General features: G+C 38.4%; 1 protein-coding gene across 8 annotated transcripts in view; it reads right to left on the bottom strand.

The window, feature by feature from the left end:
• Window positions 1-19,492, bottom strand: part of PKHD1 (PKHD1 ciliary IPT domain containing fibrocystin/polyductin) — a 494,091-nt gene that overhangs the window by 84,997 nt on the left and 389,602 nt on the right. Inside the window, exon 62 of one of the 8 annotated variants that reach the window (XM_086707062.1) lies at window positions 9,705-9,831. The exons of the other annotated variants lie outside the window; for them this stretch is intronic. Coding sequence (XP_086563188.1) covers window positions 9,806-9,831 — 26 coding nt within the window. The 3' untranslated portion in view covers window positions 9,705-9,805. The remainder of the gene's footprint in view (window positions 1-9,704; window positions 9,832-19,492) is intronic. 8 annotated transcript variants of the gene reach the window in all.

The raw sequence follows: 19,492 nt of genomic DNA on the forward strand, positions 1-19,492 counted from the left end.
CTTATCTTAGAGCATAATTACAATGTTATTATTGGTCATAAAGTTAACCAGATTTTCCTCTCTTTTCTTTTCCTCTTCAACATTTGACTCCATGACCTCCCTCCGCAGAAAAGTCTATGGACTGATTATATGGGAAGAATAGAAGTATTTCCTTTTATTTGTTTAAAATTTTCCCATTGTTAATTTCATTGAGGGCATACTTGCTCTCATATTATGAAACAAGGTAAAGAAAAAATAAAAGAATTTTTACTGCTCCTATAAAATGTGAAAATTTTCACTGCTGTATCTCAATGCTTCTAAGAGTCTTTACTTTTATTACCTCACCACACAGATCCTGTTCCGCATTTCTATCAACCTGTGGTACATGGTTCACATTATGACCCAAGATCCTTTGCCAATGGCTCCCCTGTACTTTGTGCAACTATTCTCCCCTAACTATTCTCCAAAGTAACTTCTTTCTTCTAGCTAAAATCAATGGCAGAAAGGTTTTATTTCAAGGGCTGGTGGCAGTGGCTGCCAAAGTACTGTCCTAGAAAGGATTATGAAGTCATGTAAGGACTCAGTAGAAATGCGCAATGATGAATTAGTCTACTGGGGTGAGGGGCGGTATATATAGAGGAGTCTCAACAAACTTGCTGTCAGGACAAATGTCACTATATCCACTATGCAAACACCTCTTATGTGTTACGTGAGCTCTCCTTGTTCACATACCCAAATTTCTAGCCAGAGTCCAATATCCAGAATTCTATCCAAATGCTATCCACCAATCCACATCTGATACTTTTTAATATTCTAAAAAGATTTTTCTAACATTCCTCCTGTGCTGATCTCTGGCTCCCTAAATTTATTCCATAATTTGCTGTAATGTTGAAAGTCATGATCACTGGCTGACAAGACCCATTATACAATTTACTCTAAAATTCAAAGTGTTGTTCCAGATAGATGGCAGCTTTGGCTGACAACACCTAAATCTTACCTCATCTGAATTTAGGAAGGCATTAGAGATTCAAGGTAAAATGTCTTTTGAACCACTGATTTATGCTCTCCTTGTAAGAAAGGATAATTGCCCTTTTACTTTGTATGTTCAGGGAATTAGACTTGGTAATCTTTAGAAACACATAAAAGCTGGACTTCTTTGCAAAGAATCAGAGTGCCTTACAACACAGAATTTTCTGCTACTTCTTTTGGTCACTCTTCTCAGACCATTCACCCCATCTGGGGCCGCTACCAGTGCATATCTCTCCACTCTTCTTCCAGATAATCATGTGGTTCATTTCCACAATTCTTTCCACTTAGCTCATGTTTCCTCCTCAGTGACGTTCACCTCAATCAGCCTATCCACATGCATGTTCTCATTGTCTCTTACAACACCCTACATTTTAAAATTTTGTCCATAGCATTTATCACTTTCCAACTTGGTAGATAATCTACTTATTTGTTATAGGTGTCTCTTAGTATCTCTCTCCTCTAAAATGTAAGCTCCATAAGGACAGGGATCTTTGTCTAGTTTTACACTTATATAACCCAAGTAACTAGAAGAGTACCAGAAACACAGTCCACACTCAATAAATACTGAATGTTCATGATCTGTTCATTTGTAGCTGAATTTCCTTTTCACATAGAAGATATATATTTAAACTCTATAAGTAAATCTTCCTAAAAATATTTTCTAAGAACGACTGAGTGTCAAGGCTACCATATCTTTCCAGTGTCAGTATTTTCTCAAATACTTCATTTTCCTTTGGTTTTCAGAAAAGCAGATGTTCTTAGCTTCCTGAAATTCTAATACCACAACTTAAGACATAAGATATCTCATTGTAAAAAGTGAATGAGAAGGAGAGGGACAAACAGAAACAAGGAAGAAGCAGATGAAAGTATTTCCAGTGCTTCCTCCACAGAGAGGAATGAATTATACACGAGGCAAGAAGGTCACTAAGTTAGGTGTATGATTTCATCAGACTGCCTGAACTGCAACAAGATTTCAACAAGAATTACAAGGTAAAAGAAGAAAAAAAATTCTTTTAATTTTTTTAATGTTTATTCATTTTTGAGGGAGAGAGATAGAGTGTAAGCAGGGGAGGGGCAGAGAAGAGGGAAACACAGAATCTGAAGCAGGCTCCAGGCTCTAAGCTTTCAGCACAGAGCCCGATGCGGGGCTCAAACCCACAAACCATGAGATCCTGACGTGAGTGGAAGTCGGACTCCTTACTGACTAAGCCACCCAGGCACCCGAGAAGTAAACTTTACATTTGTATGGTACCTTTTAATATCCAGACAATTTTAACTCTTGCTATTATATGTGAATATAGATCCTTTATGTAACAGATATATTGTATGCATTGCATTTTAACAACAACATGAAGGATAGTATCTTTACTTATATTTTACAGATGAAGAAACTGATGCACAGAGAGGTTAAATAACCATAGACACCTATCTATTCAATGGCAGAGTCAGCATCTGAAGCCCTATTTTAGCCACCAATCCATGAATTTTGCTACCATTTTACCTGCCACCATTTGCCCTTCACAGCAACAAGGAGGTATGGGAGGTGGTATTTACATTTGCTTGATGAGAAAACAGTTTTAGATAGTTTAGTACTTGCCTAAAGATAGAGTGAATTAATCAAAAATAATATTTCTCCTGACATCTTAGCCCAATATTCTTGCCACAACATGATGGTCTTTATGTTAGCTATAAAATTAATGATTTACCCAATAGTCACCCAAATAGTGGATGGACTTAATGAGTGAAAAATTCAACCAGGGTTTGATTCTGTAATCTCTGTGACCCTGAAATTATTTTATATTTTAAAACTATGTGGATTAATACTCAAAACATTTTTTAATTATAACATAGAGGGTAATTAAAATATCAGGCTGAATTCTATAAATAGTATTGCCTTGAGGTCCATCCACTTGAATTAACCAAAAAGCACCACTAATTAGCTAGACTTAAGCAAGGGCTGGTGCTAGGCAATGTGACCTTTTTATGTCACATGTCACCAGGATTACATTTTCTCTCTGATATACAAGTCATCGGTCACAATAGGCTGCCAGGATTTGACACCATGGATTTATTTGATGAAGTGTGCAGAAAGTGTGCCTATTGATTCATTAATTTCTATGCTATCTAGAATCATTTTGCCTTATGTGTCCTCCTTTACAGTGTGTTGAGTATATCACCAGGTGGTTTATTAAACACAGCCCCGTATGGAAACAAGGGCACTTGGGTTCTACTAGCACTTTTGCCAAAATCCACTGTTCTTAAACAAGTTTCCTTGGCTCTCAGAACTCCCAACTTACTTGGAGTTTAAATGATAAACTTCAAAATTATCTGGGACTAAATAAGTCATCATTGAGGTCCCTTTAAACATTCAGCACAAAAAGGATTTGATCACTCAGAGACCATCCCACTAGTCTCCACTCTAATGACTGGACCCCAGCCCTTTCATTTCTAAGGACCCCTCCATCTCTGACATCTTAAAAAAGAAAACTCATCCTCCAGCCAAACCTCCTGCTTTTCAATTAAAAAAAGTCTCCTTTTATTTATGATTCTGCTGCATCTATTCCCTCTCCTGACTTCCTTCCATTACTCACCTAAAGGCTACTTCCTTCCATCCTGCCTTGACCCTCTCTTTCATTAGCATTCTCTGACCTCCCCATCTCTCATCTCTCATTCTTCACTCATGTCCACATATAAAATCCCTGACTCTGACAAAGCTATGCATTCACTTCCATCACTTTTGCTCCCAGGAAGTTCAAGAACTCTATAGAAAATCACATAGCTGAAAAGAGTAAAACCACCTATACCTAAAAATTGTGTCATTTGGTGCTATCACAAATACTTGACCTCCAACCTCAATCAGGCCTTCAATGTTAATGAACCCCTCTTCCATTCACCTCTAGTAGAAGTTTTCTTCTGTTTAAGTCTTTGGTGTTCCCTATCTTTCTACCTGTATGACCAAGTCATCAACTTCATAAATAGATTTGGGGACACAGAGAATTCATGATCACACTTTTATTTCTAAACTTTTCAAATATTCATTATTTTTTATCTCCTTCTCATCTGACTCACAGAAATGGATATCTTTCCTATTTCCCAAGCTAACCTCTACAAAGGTGATCTCATCCCTGTCTCCTCCTGCTCAAACACCACAAATTAGCCTCATCAATCATTCTCTGTTTCTTAGATCTTCAAACTTCTTCCCATAAACTAAAAGCCTGTGTATATTTCCCATATGATAAACACTGTCTTTCCTCTTTTCCCTTTACTCTCAAATTCCTCGAAAAGATAGGTTTTCTTTTTTCTTTTGATTTATATTACTTATTATTTAGTTTTTCTCATCTTTTATACAGGTCTCAATCTACTGTAGTCTACATGTTGCCCCAGTCACTCTACCAATACTATTCCCAGTAAAGCTATTAGTAGCCTAAGCTTCAGGTCTAGTTCCAAGGCCCAATTGCTTTTTTTGCTGATTTAATTATATTTCCCATAATTATAGCATTTGTTATTAGGGTTCTTAAGGTGCTCTCGCCTTAATTTCTAGGACATCATTATCTCCTGTTTCTCTCTAAACCCTGTTATTCCTTAACTGTTATTGTTTTGTTGGGGAGCCCTCTTTCATCCAACCTTTAAGGGAAGGTGTTCTTCAGGATTCAGTTCTTTGCCTTCTTTTCCTAACACATATTCCCTCTGGACAAGCTCATACACAAAGAAAGAGGGAGAGAGAGACAGACAATAGAGACAGAGAAAGATAATAGACAGACAGAGAGCATGAGAGAGAAAGAGACAGATGAATTCTTGTGCTAATGGACCCTAAACTCACTATCTCTCCTGAATGATAAAATTGTAGTGTCACCTACCCTCTCTTTCAAGGAATTTCACACATACCTCAAACACACTATCCTGCAGCCACTCCATGCTTCAATAGGGACTATGTGTTCATACCTACCTACTTACTTAAGAAATGATTAGATTTAGGGGACCTAGAAAGTCACTAGCTTACTTGTCCCTTATCATTTATAGGAACTTATTGGAAGAGTTTCCAACAGAACAGCTTCTAACATTTAAGCACTGAGCATGTGCATAAGACTGCATGGAGTGGTTTTACAAGGACTGTAACAAGTCTAACCTAAAAGTCTATGCTATTTTTTCTCTCCATCTAAAAATGCAGAGACAAACTAAAGAGAAGTTCAACAATTTTCTAACAAATAAATGATAGAGAGAGGAATCCCACCTAGCCCATGGGGTTGCAGAGCTGTTCAGTGCGTGATACTGCATCCAGGATGCATATGGGCTGGGCAGTTTCATTTAAGGTACTAAGCAACAGTGATATAGCCATTACCTCCTTTGCTCACTGAAAACAATAATAACAATAGCAGACTGTGTGGATGAAGTGCTTACAATGTGATAAACACTGCTTTATAAGCATTAACTCATTTAATCTTCATAGTAACTCTGTGGCATAGGTATTATTCTTATTCCCATTTTACAGCTGAGGAAAATGAGGCATATATTGTTTAAGCATCTTTTCCATTTTTAAGTAGCTTGAGAAAAGCAAACACTACGCAGTCTGTTCCAAAGCCCATGTCCGTGACCTCTATGCTATACTCTCTTGCTATGAAAGCACTTTGTTGTGTTTCTTCAAGTTGCATGGAGTGCTAGTTTCCACCATCCCTTCCCTCACTAGCAGCACCAAACCACCTGGCTTTGCCCCAATAATTAATAGCCCTGCTATTATGATGCTTACTTTTTTCTTTCTCCTTCTCCATGTTTTGGCTTCTGCAAATGTTTTCCTTCTCAGTCCCCCCAGAAACCTACCATATTCTGTTTCATCCTGGATCATCTAATTTTACTGATCTTTTTACAAGCTACATACTACTTCTACCATCGAAAATAAGAACCACTTGAACCATGACCACTCTCTCCATATAGCCTTCTAAGTTTGGAATGGCCATGTAATTTATTGTTTACACCAAGACACGTTTGAGAGAGGTTATATTTACAAGTATGCTGGGGCAGCAAGCGTGGACGTGGGTTGTCCTGGGCAAACAGTCAGTATGGTCACATCACTTTAGACCCACGGAAGATGCAATTCAGCTGCACCACCACACTGTTGCCTCAGGAGATTTAGCTAACAGCTTCCCCACTGGCAATGACCTCATGGTTTCTTCCAACAGCACCGACTACACAAGAAAATTCTTCAGAGGCCTTCAAATAACAACAAGCACAAAGAAAACAAGCTTGCCAAAATTTTAAAACAGAAAATGAAGAATAAAAGAATATGATTTAAGGTTCTAAGTCTATATAACCAATGGCAAGTAGACAGAACTGAATAAAAACGGACTTAAAAGTATTTAGTGATATTTCTTTAAATCAGCAGGGTTTAAAGAACAGAGACCTTACTTCTTAAAGTCTTTCCAATAAAATCCTCGGTTTAATCTCAGTGAAAACACTCATTTCTTGTTAAATAAACATTATCTAATGAACAAAGGATTTTCACAAAATCCTTTCATATCTTGTTATTCTCAAGTATAAATTAAAGCTTTTAACTCGTCTTTTTAATGCAACCTCAATCTCAACCCTCTAACCTTTCTCTACAGCATTTAATACTGTTATTTCTGAAACATAAAGAAAGACCAACTTGCCAAAAAAAAGGATATAATACGAATTCTTGAAATTTATAATCCATTAGATTTGTGGTGATAAAGGAATAACTTTTACCTATTCCACCTAGTTTTACCGTTCATTTCTATAGATCTTCAGCTTGAGCCAATGCTGCATTTACTGGAGTCTCAGAAATCAATACTCAAGAATATTTTTTCCCTAGGCTGCGATGTTGATAACTGGTGGCCATTTAACATCATTGGTTTAAAATAATAACACTATGGATATGTGTGGAGATCTCTGAGAAGTACGTTAATTATAAATTCCTCGGTTTTGTGGACACTGTAATGTGTATAAGATTCTATTATGTAACAGTGAACTCTAGAATGGAAATCTTAATTCCTTCTCCTTCCTGCCTTACTATCTTGTATCTGCTGTACATCTGGATGTGAAGAGTAGAAGGAAAATGGCACAATCCCAAAGTGAAATTGTGAAATTGGAAAAGTTTGCCTTTGATGGCTTTTGGTTCTTGGAAGAACAACCTCTCCCACTTTTGGGTTCCCCCAAATATCCTCTATTCCTACAGAAGAAGAATCTGTTATCCTTATTTGAATTTTGATGAAAACTTGTTTCATAAGATAAGCTAGCATTCCCAGTTTCTATTTACAAGTTTGAACTTTTAAACTCTCCAGTGGATTTAGAAGTCTATGAGTAAAGGAATTATAAGCACCAAGTTTCAAGCAGTGTGACTTTTAGAAAGGGGTTCTTCCCTAGTCTGCAGACCCTTAGCATCCTGAAGGCTGAACTGAAGCCTGCTTTAAGAATTTGACAGTGATGGACACACTAAGTTAGCCAAGAATGGTTTCTGGTCTGTGGCCCACAGATGCATTATTGATCCCCAAGAAAAGGGGAAATGGGGCTAAAAATTTTAGAAGGCTAGCTCTCACGAGCAGCACAGCAAGATTCATGAAAGCCATCATGAGCACCCCTTCATTAAGCAAAAATCTGCCCAAATGTGATAAAAAGTGATTTCTTTAGTCCCAAACAAAGGACTGAGATACTCAATCCTGCCCCCTATGCACTCTGCCCCCAGCTGATTATTTATGTAAAATCATGTTCTGGTCCAGAGAACCTACTATTTACTATCTTATTATAAAGAGTTTATTTTCCAGATCCAGAATTCAGAGAGAGAGAGACAGGCAAATCAACAGAATTTTCTGCTCCAAAATGCTTCAAGTTTAAAGATCAAACAGCTGAAGAGAGGATTAGCAAACTAGACGATTATAGGTGAAACCGAGAGCTGCAGCCCACAGCTCTGGAGAACTGTCATGGGAGCAAGAGAATCCCAGCTGGTAGGACATGAGTCCCAGAAACTGTGTGCCATTGATAGTAAGAGAGGGGGAAAAACTGATGACTGATCCTTGAAAACTAACTCTAACGGAGAGGAGAGGAAAACAATGCATACTTGCCCAGGTTAAAACCTGATACTGGTAACAGTCCTCTTAAGGAACTGTGCTCCATGTGTGGCTAATCAAACATGCTGCAAAATAATTGTAATACATATCATGAAATTTGTGATTTCGTATTAGATTAACATTGCTTTGCAATTTGCTTGATTACAATAATAAATACTCTCCCTCTATGCTCTGAGTCTGATCTGAGAAGTCCCTAATGAAAATCTCTTCAATCCATATTCTGTACCTACCACGTCTCAGGCACTGTGCTCCATGCTAAAAGCACACATTTTCTTCATTTTATAGAGTGGGGTTTCTCAACCTTGGCACTAATGACATATTGGACTGAATAAATTATTTGTTGTAGAATCTGACCTGTGCACTGCAGGATATTTAGCAGCATCCCTGGTCTCTACCTACTAAATGCCAGTAAGTACACTCCCCCGAGCCTCCAGTTGTCACACAAAGATGTCTCCAGATTTTCCAAATGTCCCCAGCAGGGCGGGGGGGGGGGGGGGACAAAGTTATGTCAGTTGAGAACACACTACTGTAGAAGTATTCTCTACATACCTGGTCCTCAGGTTATTTACTGTCTTGTAACATAGCTGCCTTCTTACCAATTAAAAACCTCAGCTAGGAGGCACCTGGGTGGCCTCCTACTCTTAATTTCTACTCCTGATTTTGGCTCAGGTCATGATCTCAAGGTTCATGGGTTTGAGCCCTGCATCAGGCTCCCCACTGACAGCGCAGAGCCTTTTTGGGTGAGATTCTCTCTACCTTCCTCTCTTTCTGTCCCTCCCCTGCTTGTGCTCTCTTTCTCTCTCTCTAAGTAAACAGACTTAAAACAAACAAACAAACAAACAAAAACAAAACTTCAGCTAGAACTCTGCTTATAAATAACAACAACAAATATTCTCACTGAGTAGAATGCCTAAATTCCAACCCCTGAATGTTTGCAGAAGTTTGTCTCTCACCTGGCATTCATTTAAAAAAAAATCTTCATTAAGAAGCTGTACATGCTAAATAAATTTGCCGGCTCTAAAGCAATGCCAACACACTTAACATCTACCTAGGAGACAGGCAGTTAGAAAAGGATCAAATTATATTGGCCAATTAAAATGTCCCATTCTTAAGGAATCAAAGCATTATATTAGAAAGAAAATGGCAAAAAGTAAATGAAGAGTTACCAGTTTGAGAACTCTGGGGAAGATTTTGGGAATAATTTGTTCTGAGACCATAACACAAAAAGCACTGAACAGTCATCTTACAAATGTAGAGAGGCTCATTTCCTTTTTCTCTTATACAATATGGGACTTCTAACATATATTAAACCCATTAGGTGAGATGGATTTTTTATCTACCAATTCTCACAGCCTCATAGCAGAACAGAAAATCAAATCCTTGAGAATTAGATCAAGTGTATCACAACATTCCTATCATTTGTGATCTAACCAGTAGCATCAAATGGTCAAAATAAACTTAGCTTTTAAGAATATAAAACAACTTAGTTGTATTACTTTGTTTCTCTTTAGCCCAGGTTTCTCACCTATATCTCAGCAATGAGAATCAACACTATGTGAAACAATGGTCAATGGTTTACAAGGAAGATTTAAATGTCCCTCAAAAGCATCAGATAATTACCTCAGCCAGAAGCAAGATGTTAGACTAGGCAGACTAATGATGTGATCTAGGATGGTAATTCCCATGGTTCTTAAGGAGCACAAACATCAATCATTTAGTAACTACATGGTTTCCATTGGTCTCCAGACTGGGTGGGGAAAAAGAAAAAGAAAAGAAAATCTCAGCAGTGAGAAAACTGCCTAAGTTTTCCTGGCATATCAATATGCATGTCCCTTAAAGCAAGGCTATTTCTAACAACATATTTCTAATCTTTCTTTCAAATTCTGTTATGTTCATTAATGCCAGAATAAACACCAGAGGGGGAAATCTACATAAATGAACAACAAAATGATGGGTTCAAACAAGATTCCAAGACTCTTCTTCAAAATTTGTATTTTTATTTAAAATTTTTTAATTTTATATATTTGTTTTGAGACAGCGAGAGAGTGAGTGCCCAAGTGGGGGAGGGACAGAGAGAGAGGGAGAGAGAGAGAATCCCAAACAGTTTCCACAATGTCAACACAGAGCCTGACATGGGGATCAAACCTACGAAGTGTGAGATCATGACCTGGGTCAAAATCAAGAGTCAGATGCTTGCTTAACCAAATGAGCCACCCAGGTGCCTTTCTGCTTCAAATTTTGAATAATTATAGGAGTTCCCTTCTCAAAAATAGTATTTTATGTCTTTTTGAAAAAATTATACTAGGGGCTCCTGGATGGCTCAGTCGATATAACATGTGACTGTTGATCTCAGGGTTGTGAGTTCAAGCCCCACACTGGGCATAGAATTTAATTTAAAAAAATAATAATAAAATAAAATAAAAATTCTATAGGTGAATTTATACCTTTTCACCACTCCGAAAACTATCCCATGGCTTTCAAAACCCATGGTCTTCCAGATGCCATATGCCTAAGAAGTTACCACCTGATTGTAAGTAAGTCTCAGTTGCTTAAATAATTATCTAAATCTTACAGGCTGAGAGACTTTCTTTATTGTATTTTTTAAATATCATACAGTGTTTTTTTTTTTTCTTTTGGTGCTCATTTATGTGGGGTTCGATGATGTATCCACAATGAAGATACAAGACAATTCCTTTATGCCGCAAAACTCCCTGTGCTACAACTTTATAGCAATATTATCACCATGCCCATACCTTTGGCAATCACTAACCTCTTCACTGGTTTTATGGTTTTGTCTTTTTGAAAATGTCACGTGGCTGAAATCATACACTATGTATCCTTTTCATATGGTGTGTCACTCCCACATGTCTTTGAGAATTACCTATTCTACACTATCGATATCAATACATATTGATAGTTTGTTCCTTTTTACTGAGTAGTATCACATGGTATGCACTTACCATAGCTTGTTTATCCATACCACTGTTGAAGGGCACTGGGTTGTTTCCAGTTTTTGACTTCCACACATAAAGCTGCTCTGAACATTTGCCTATAGGATTTAGTGTGAACATAAATTTTCATTTCTCTACAGTAAGTAACCAGAAGTAGGATTACTGGGCAATATGTTAAGTAAATGCGTAACTCTATAAGAAAAAAAAAAAAAACCTGCCAAATTGGGGCACCTGCGTGGCTCAGTCACTTAAGCCTCCGACTCTTCATTTCAGCTCAAGTCATGATCTCACGGTTCATGGGTCCGAGCCCTGCATAAGGCTCTGTGCTAACAGTGCAGAGCCTGCTTGGGACCCTCTCTCTCTCCCTCACTCTCTGCCCCTCCTGAACACGCATGCTCTCTCTCCTCCCCCCAAAAATAAATAAACTATACAAAAAAAGCCCTGCCAAATGGTTTTCCAGAGTATCAGTTATTTTGCACTCCTACCAACAGTGTATGAGAATTCCATTTGTTCCACATCTTCACCAGCACTTGGTACTCTAGGCTGGCAGTTTCAATCTAACAATGCCAGAATGCCTTTATTAAAAAATATCTTTATCAACTGTTGTAAGATACTACATGCTTAATATAAAGCAACTATCTCTCCAATTAAAAAATAGCATTATTTTCCAATAAAGTGTTTTGTAGAAAGTACTTTGATATCACACATTTGAAACCACATAAGGGGCACCTACCTGGGTGACTCAGTCAGCTAAGCATCCCACTTCAGCTCAGGTCATGATCTCACAGTTTGTGGGTTCAGGCCCCCAATTGTGCTGACAGTTCAGATTCTGTGTCTACCTCTCTCTGCCCCTCCCCTGCTTGCACTCTGTTGCTCTCTCAAAAATATTTTTTTTAAAAAAACATAATAAAATGTTGTATTTAAACTATAAGATCTTCTAATATTGTATTATCTAATTTGTCAGGTGAGCTCTAATGCCCCTGAACTACTTATTTAATTCTTTTTTTGTGTCTATGGTAACTATGAAATGGACTCTATGCTTTTGGGCAGCCACAAGGTCCAGAGTCACATTCATTAGTTCAACATATATTTGGTAAGAGCTGTTATAATAATAATTAACTGCATGAGTAATCAACATAAAGATGTGCATAGGAAATATTAGCTAAAGATATTTTAGAAGAACCTGGTCTCAGTTCGATCAGTGTTGGGTACTCACAGGAAGCTGAGCTTTAATTCTAATTTCATAGCAATTAATGAAATGACCAAGTGTTGCTGAGAAATTAGTACATATTAGAAACTAAAATCGAACACAAATTGTGATAACTGAACAAAGCCCTTCAATTCCAAGCTTCTGGAGAAAGCAGATCGAAAATGCAAACAGAAAGAAAACAATGAATGGCAGTTTAAAATATCAAACCTCTTTTGATAAATGGAGGGAAACATTTTAAAACTTAATTCTCATCTCTGCTGAAAAGTGTCACCAGACCCCATCTCCTTCCCCCCACCATTCTTTCTGTGAATGTTCTCTATCTTGTCCAGAGTCCCTGTTTCCATCTCATTATTAAGGATCACACCTCGGCTCTTATTCTCTAACTCCCCTGGATCAGGTCTGCAACTTCCTCGTGTTGGGGAACTGCCCACGAGGGACTGCACCTGCCCCCATTTCAGACTCCTAATTCCCTGCACCTGGCCCCTCCACTGGGTCATCCAGAGAGGGAGCCAGACATTAATAGCTCATTTGTGATTCACTAAGGAAGGGATAATCTGCCAGAACCATTCTTCTGCACGCACTTAACACTGCTCCTTTGGTAAAATGCAGTCCATTACCTGAAAGCCCTGTGAAATTGGCGGGGAATTGAAAACCTCATGCTTATACAGAAGGCTGAGTTGCTTCCTAAGGGTTAGGCAAGTAACTCAGAGGGCTCTACTGCTAACAAGATTCTTCAGAAATGAAGCAGCCTGAACATAATCAGTTCACCCTAATTGATTGCATACAGTTTATTACATAACTGATGGTTTTAACCCCCCAGCCAATTAGTTTGTCAAACAGAGGTTAAATTCTTGACTGGTTTATTCAAACTACATTTACGCAGGATATACAATACAACCCGCCTAATCCAGGCAGTGGAAAATGCAATCTTTTAACAAGTGAAATTAGCAAGAACTTCCCTAGAACCGAAAGGGAAGAAGAAAAGTTTCACTAAAATGCTAACCTTAACTGACCAAACCATTAACTCTAAGTTTCATTTTACCTGGTACCATTCCTTTGCTGTGTAGTTACCGGATTTTGAGATCTTTAAAACTATTCGTATGGCTGATGTCACTGGTAATGCTGCATTTGAAAGTATTAAGTTAGAATTAAGCAAAACCCCATCTCATTGGCCTGATGTGTTAATTCAGACTAATCTCTTAGCTGTCTGAGTTATCACCTCTAGTCCTTCACAGATTTTACCAACTTGTAATGTTTGGCAGAGAGATAAGTCTGTCTGATGATTCTTGCATATATTTCTGAGCATATCGCTCATAGTCCAGCCCAGCCATTTAAAATCATCATTATAAATATTTGTGTTTACATTGCATTTTTAGGATTCCATTAATTAAGATTTTTAAAAAAAAAATTTTTAACGTTTATTTATTTTTGAGACAGAGAGAGACAGAGCATGAATGGGGGAGGGTCAGAGAGAGGGAGACACAGAATCTGAAACAGGCTCCAGGGTCTGAGCTGTCAGCACAGAGCCTGACGCGGGGCTCGAACTCACAGACCGCGAGACCATAGCCTGAGCCGAAGTCGGCCGCTTAACCGACTGAGCCACCACGTGCCCCAACCGTTAATTAAGATTCTAATAAGGTAAGTCCAAGTCTTTTCCTAAAACTGAGCAGCTAGAGAATTAAATCAGATAGCCACTTTTTACTCAGTACCTGTTAAGCATTCAGCCCTGTGTCAAGTCAAATAGCACACAAAAGAAGGGTCAGACATAGATGTAGATGAGAAGCAATATTCAGGATTTCAGTGTCCAGGCCAGTGTTATAATGTTGCATTAGGGAAATTTTTATAGACCAATTGTTTCTTAAACCTATAAAGTATTTTATAGGATAGGGATCAGAAAACTTTTCCTGTAAGTATTTTAGTTTTTTGCAGATAGAGGCAAAATTGAGAATATTATATGCATACTTATATAATAAGAAAACAAATTTCTACAATTTTTAATTGATAAGATTCAAAATGTTCAGACTTACTGTGTCTCAGATAATATAATTAGCAAAGTAATGGCTATATATTTTCCTTCTAAAACTTCAACAAAGAATAGGGAATTCAAATATAGAAAATTTTCTCTGGGACTCAGAATTATCAGAAATTCATTTTTTAGCTTGGAACTGCCAATTTTAAAAACCACTTTGGGGCATTTGTTTTTAATTAACTAGTTTTTTAAGTAATCTCTACATGCAATGTGAGCCTTGAACTCACAACCCCAAGATCGAGAGTTGCAAGCTCTACCTACTGAGCCAGCCAGGTGCCCCCAGAATTGCCTTTTATTAAATAGGTTTCAATTAAATATTTACTACAATTCTCGTGGAATTTGTGCTAGTTGATGAGGACATGAAGAGCAATGGCCCCCTAACTTCAAAGCACTCAAATTCAAGGGGAGACAGACAAATAGAACAAAGTACAATAATGGCATATAATGTGTGCTACAACAAAAGTATGTATATAGTGCTACATAAACATTTGTATAAAGTGCTATGTAAACACAGATGGAGGGCTTAAGAAAATATTGTTGAAATTTTTTCTAAAAATGTGTATTTCACCCCTGGCAGTCTTAGTAATAAGGACATCGAACCTCCAGAATATTTACTTGATTAAGAATTACTGTGTTGCTTCTGAATAATAATTCTGATCCATTTTCATTGTATAGCTTTATAGAGGTGAACAATCTAGGTAATTTCCCTAAATTGGAAGAAACAATGAGGACATGGTCAAAGAAGTATTTTATCTATATCCTACATCTATCATAGTACGTTTTATTTTCTCCTGACAATTAAGATTCTGATTATGTGAGGACTCTAATTCATGGAGAATTTTCCCCTAGAAGTCTCAAAAAAGAAAATGAGGATTTATAAGAAGAAAGAAACAGAAATCCAGATTATTCAATATAAATCCAAATCAGAAGAAACCGGGAGAAACCTTTAATAGTATTAGTATTAGTTTTTATCTTTCAAGCTAATATAGCATACAACAAGCAATATACCACCAAGGTCACACACTTATAAATTCAGAAGGAAACCAAAGTCTACTGTCTTCTCTCTCCTGGGGAGGCCTGTGGTGGACTATTACCTGACATGTGACATATGCCTGATCGATGAAGTATTCAAGACTCTCATAACATTTTACTCTTCAGATATCAATCAGATGATGACTTCAGCATCTCCTTGTACTAGACCAAAAGGCCCACCTTTGGTTTTAAATGCTGGAAAGCTTACCTGGCAAAAGACGTAAAGACAAGGGTCTAGAAGGTAAGATGTGAATTTCCTAAGGAATGTAGGCTATTCACATCTCTGCTATGATTATCCTACTGTGGAGTGTGCTTGAGACATCTCCAAAGTTATTTGTACATCAGAGTCAGGCTAGTCAGGCCAATCCTGATGAAAGGCAGTAGTCACCAGATGAGAAATGATACATTCTTTGCCTTTCCTTATCCTTCCCCTGACATCCACTTCAGTCAATCCATACCTGCACAAAGGGAGTTCACTCTACAATCCCTTCTATCATGGAGCCTATTTTCTAGATAGGTAGACGAGACACAGACAGTCATGAAACTAAAAGAATGATCCAGAAGAACATACTGTCCAAAGGTTGTACTGTGAAGGGATGTGGTGCCTGATGAGGATGCCAGAGCCTTGTGAAGGTGGTTAGATCACAAAGCATCAGATGTTATGCTAATGAACCAAGAATTTATTCTGTAAAATAAAGGGAAGCAGGTACATAGTTTTGTGCCAATGTTTACAGATAAGATTTGCATTTTAGAAAACTTCGTCCTTGTGCAAACTCTAGAATTATAGAGGTTTAAAGTAGCAAACAAGATAATACTTGTTTACTGCTTTAGCGAAGTAAAGGCTCACACCAAGGCAGTAGTGAGAAAATGAAAACGTATGAATTTAACAGCTATTAAGGAGATAGATTTAGCAAGACTTTGGGACTGTATGAAGGAAGCCACTGAAAGGGCAAGGTGGCAAAGAATTACTAATTTGGGATACAAAATTAGTATACACCCTGTATACTGGGTGGAGGGCAGAAGATAAGGTAGAATGGAGGTATCTGATAGGTGATTGGATGTGCAGATCTGGAAGAGAGGTGAGCCTGGAACAGAGGTAGAGATTTGGGACCCTGAAGTCAAAAGCCAGGGTAGTGACAAGGTCAGGAGGGGAAAGGAGGAAAAGGAGGTGGTTCATGAGGCAACTTTAGTGATCACTAACCTTGGAAGTAAGGGTAGAAGGAGACTCAGATGGAAAATATGAGGGGGAGGCAATGCCTGGGGAAGCGGTGGGTCCAAAATTTCCATTCTGAAAGGATCTAGACCAGCAAACAGGTCAGAAGGGGGCTTGAACATTCATTTGCATAGTACTTGAACTAAGAATTAAGAAAATGCAATTGTCCATATCAAGAAAGGGGAATGAATGCTGCTGGATATTATGTACTCACCCAACCCTGGGCCCACTGGTTCCTCTAGAACTGAGAGGTTGGAGAACCAGGGGAGCACATTCCCATGGAAAGAAACCAAAGAAGGATGAGATTGTAAGAATCAGAGAGCAGACTCAAAGTGAAACTCAGCAGAGATCCCATATGTAAGAAAAAAATATCCAGTCAATTTACAATTGCTAACGTTTGCCAGGGCGAGTTCATTGAAGTGATGGGGGAAGAAGCGAAAATGAGTGGGGAAAGATAGAGTGAGAAGAAAGAGTCAGTGAGGAAGATTTTTCTTCAAAGACATTTCACTATGAAGAGATGAAGAAAAACATGGCAATAGTCACAGGGAGATGCAGAGTCAAAGAGCCTTGAGAATAGTTTGAAGACCTAAGTAGAGACTCTGTCTCAGAGCTACAACTCAGAACCCCAAGTGCTAGACCTGCAATGCCTGTAGTACAAACTGATGGCTGCCCTTCTCCAGAAAATGTCTCTCCCGCAGGGCCCATTTCCCTCTCAAAGTCCACTAGGAAAGAATCATTTAGTTGGGCCTTGAAAGCTTTTTACAGGTAGCAGTTTTCTATTAGAGTACAAATACCTGAGTAACAACTGGAAATGAGGCCAGGATGGATGCTTAAAGCAGAAAGGGAAAGTGAGAAGGCAAATGTCAGAGAAAACCTTTGCCTACCTCACACTTTTGCCTGAGTTGGCCCCAAATTCAGTCACTAGTAATGACAGAAAATTATGTGTTCTGTAATGGATAGAGTACACTGATAAATCACAGATGCTGTTTAGCTGAAATTATCCTCCACATCCTACATACAGAGAGGCATCATAGATTATCAATCTCTAAGAATAAAAATTCAACTTAATAAATGTAATACTAGTTTGGATCAAAATTAAATCACTTAGGGGATACAGATGGCACTTAAAAATGTTAAATGCCCCAGGGTCAAACTTATAGGAATCAATTGTAATCTTCCCTCATTACAATCACAGAAATGAAGTAAGAATGTGGGGAAATCTAAGTCTGACAGTGGTTACTAGGTGACTTTTGAAAGGTACCAGAACATACCTCCCCAAAATATGCCACCTTGGCATATTGATTATTTTGAGCTGAAGACAACTGAGAAGTAGCAGAAACAAGAAAAGCTCTCTGCATTTCCCTCTCTTTACCTAAAGGTAGGAGATAAATTTGTAAAGGTATCTCCCCTCCTCTCCCTATCAGGAAGGACTGAAGTTAATCATCTGAGACCCTAGACCCCTATCATCCCAGACATGATACAGAGGAATCTACATAACAAACTTAGCATTGTCACCCTTGTCTATCATTAATTTCTTCATGTATTTACCTTCCTACAATTTGCCATCCCTAGATGTGAAGTCCCTTTATTTTGTCTTGCTACTTTTCTACACAATTAGTGCTCTTTGCTAACATGTTTTAGAAGTTCAAGTTCTTTTTTTATTTTTTTATTTTTTTTAATGTTTATTTATTTTTGAGAGAGAGAGAAACAGAGTGTGAGTGGGGGAGAGGCAGAGAAAGAGGCAGACCCAGAATCCAAACAAGGCTCTAGGCTCTGAGCTGTCAGCACAGAGCCTGATGTGGAACTCGAACTCATGAAGTGTGAGTTCGTGACCTGAGCCAAAGTTGGACACTTAACCAGCTGAGCCACTCAGGGACCCCTAGAAGTTCAAGTTCTAACCACCCTTTTATGTTACTTATCACTGAGTCCTCCATGCATATGTGTGATGTACATGTTAGTAAACTTGAGTTTGTTTTTATCTCGTTAATCTGTTTATGTTGGTCTAATTTGCTGGACCCCAGCCAATGAACTTAAGATGGGTAGAATTTCTTCCTCCTCTGCACATTCCTCTCTTGATATTTCTTCAACAATTGAAACAACTCACTTACATTTGTGTCTGTTGTGTCTGCTATCCCCATCCTGAGTTCTCCTTTGGATCATCGATCCTTAGGAAAAACATTGTTTACTCATATATTGAAGAAAAGTCATTCACAGTTTATGTATGCCCAACCTGATGAGGTTGTGGGGTAATGGTGGGATTCATGGGGTTCAGAGCTGACAACCAAGAAAGAATTCTTGAAGATGTCTTTTTTTTTTTTTTTGTTTTTTTGTTTTTTCCAACGTTTATTTTTATTTTTGGGACAGAGAGAGACAGAGCATGAACGGGCGAGGGGCAGAGAGAGAGGGAGACACAGAATCGGAAACAGGCTCCAGGCTCTGAGCCATCAGCCCAGAGCCTGACGCGGGGCTCGAACTCACGGACCGCGAGATCGTGACCTTGCTGAAGTCGGACGCTTAACCGACTGCGCCACCCAGGCGCCCCTTGAAGATGTCTTTTGTGCAAAAAGGTGATTTTATTAAAGCATGGGGATAGGACCTGTGGGCAGGAAGAGCTGCACTGGGGTTGGGAAGAGTGGCTCCTTATATACTATGGGGCTGGGGGAGGTAAAGTCAAGAGGAAGTTTCATAAAGGGATTTTCCATATGCTAAAGACTCACAAATTACTGAAGGCCTAGCTATTGTCAAGCTAAGGTTGTTTTCCCCTCTGTTAAAGCATTAACACTAAGACAGTAGGGAGTTTCTGGAGAAATGTTTTGCTCTGCTGGACTCAAGTATTTGTCAATGGTCTGCAGGTTATAAGGAAATTCAATTTTATCTGCCATTTCCTTCTTGCCTTTGTTCCCCACATCACTATGGAGGGGAGGGTGATGTTGGGGCTCCAGAAAACTGAGGCTATAGGCTTCTAGAGATTAG

The sequence above is a fragment of the Puma concolor genome, chromosome B2 (genome assembly GCF_028749965.1).
Source record: "Puma concolor isolate L17-30 chromosome B2, mPumCon1.1.hap2, whole genome shotgun sequence".
Lineage (NCBI taxonomy): Eukaryota > Metazoa > Chordata > Mammalia > Carnivora > Felidae > Puma > Puma concolor.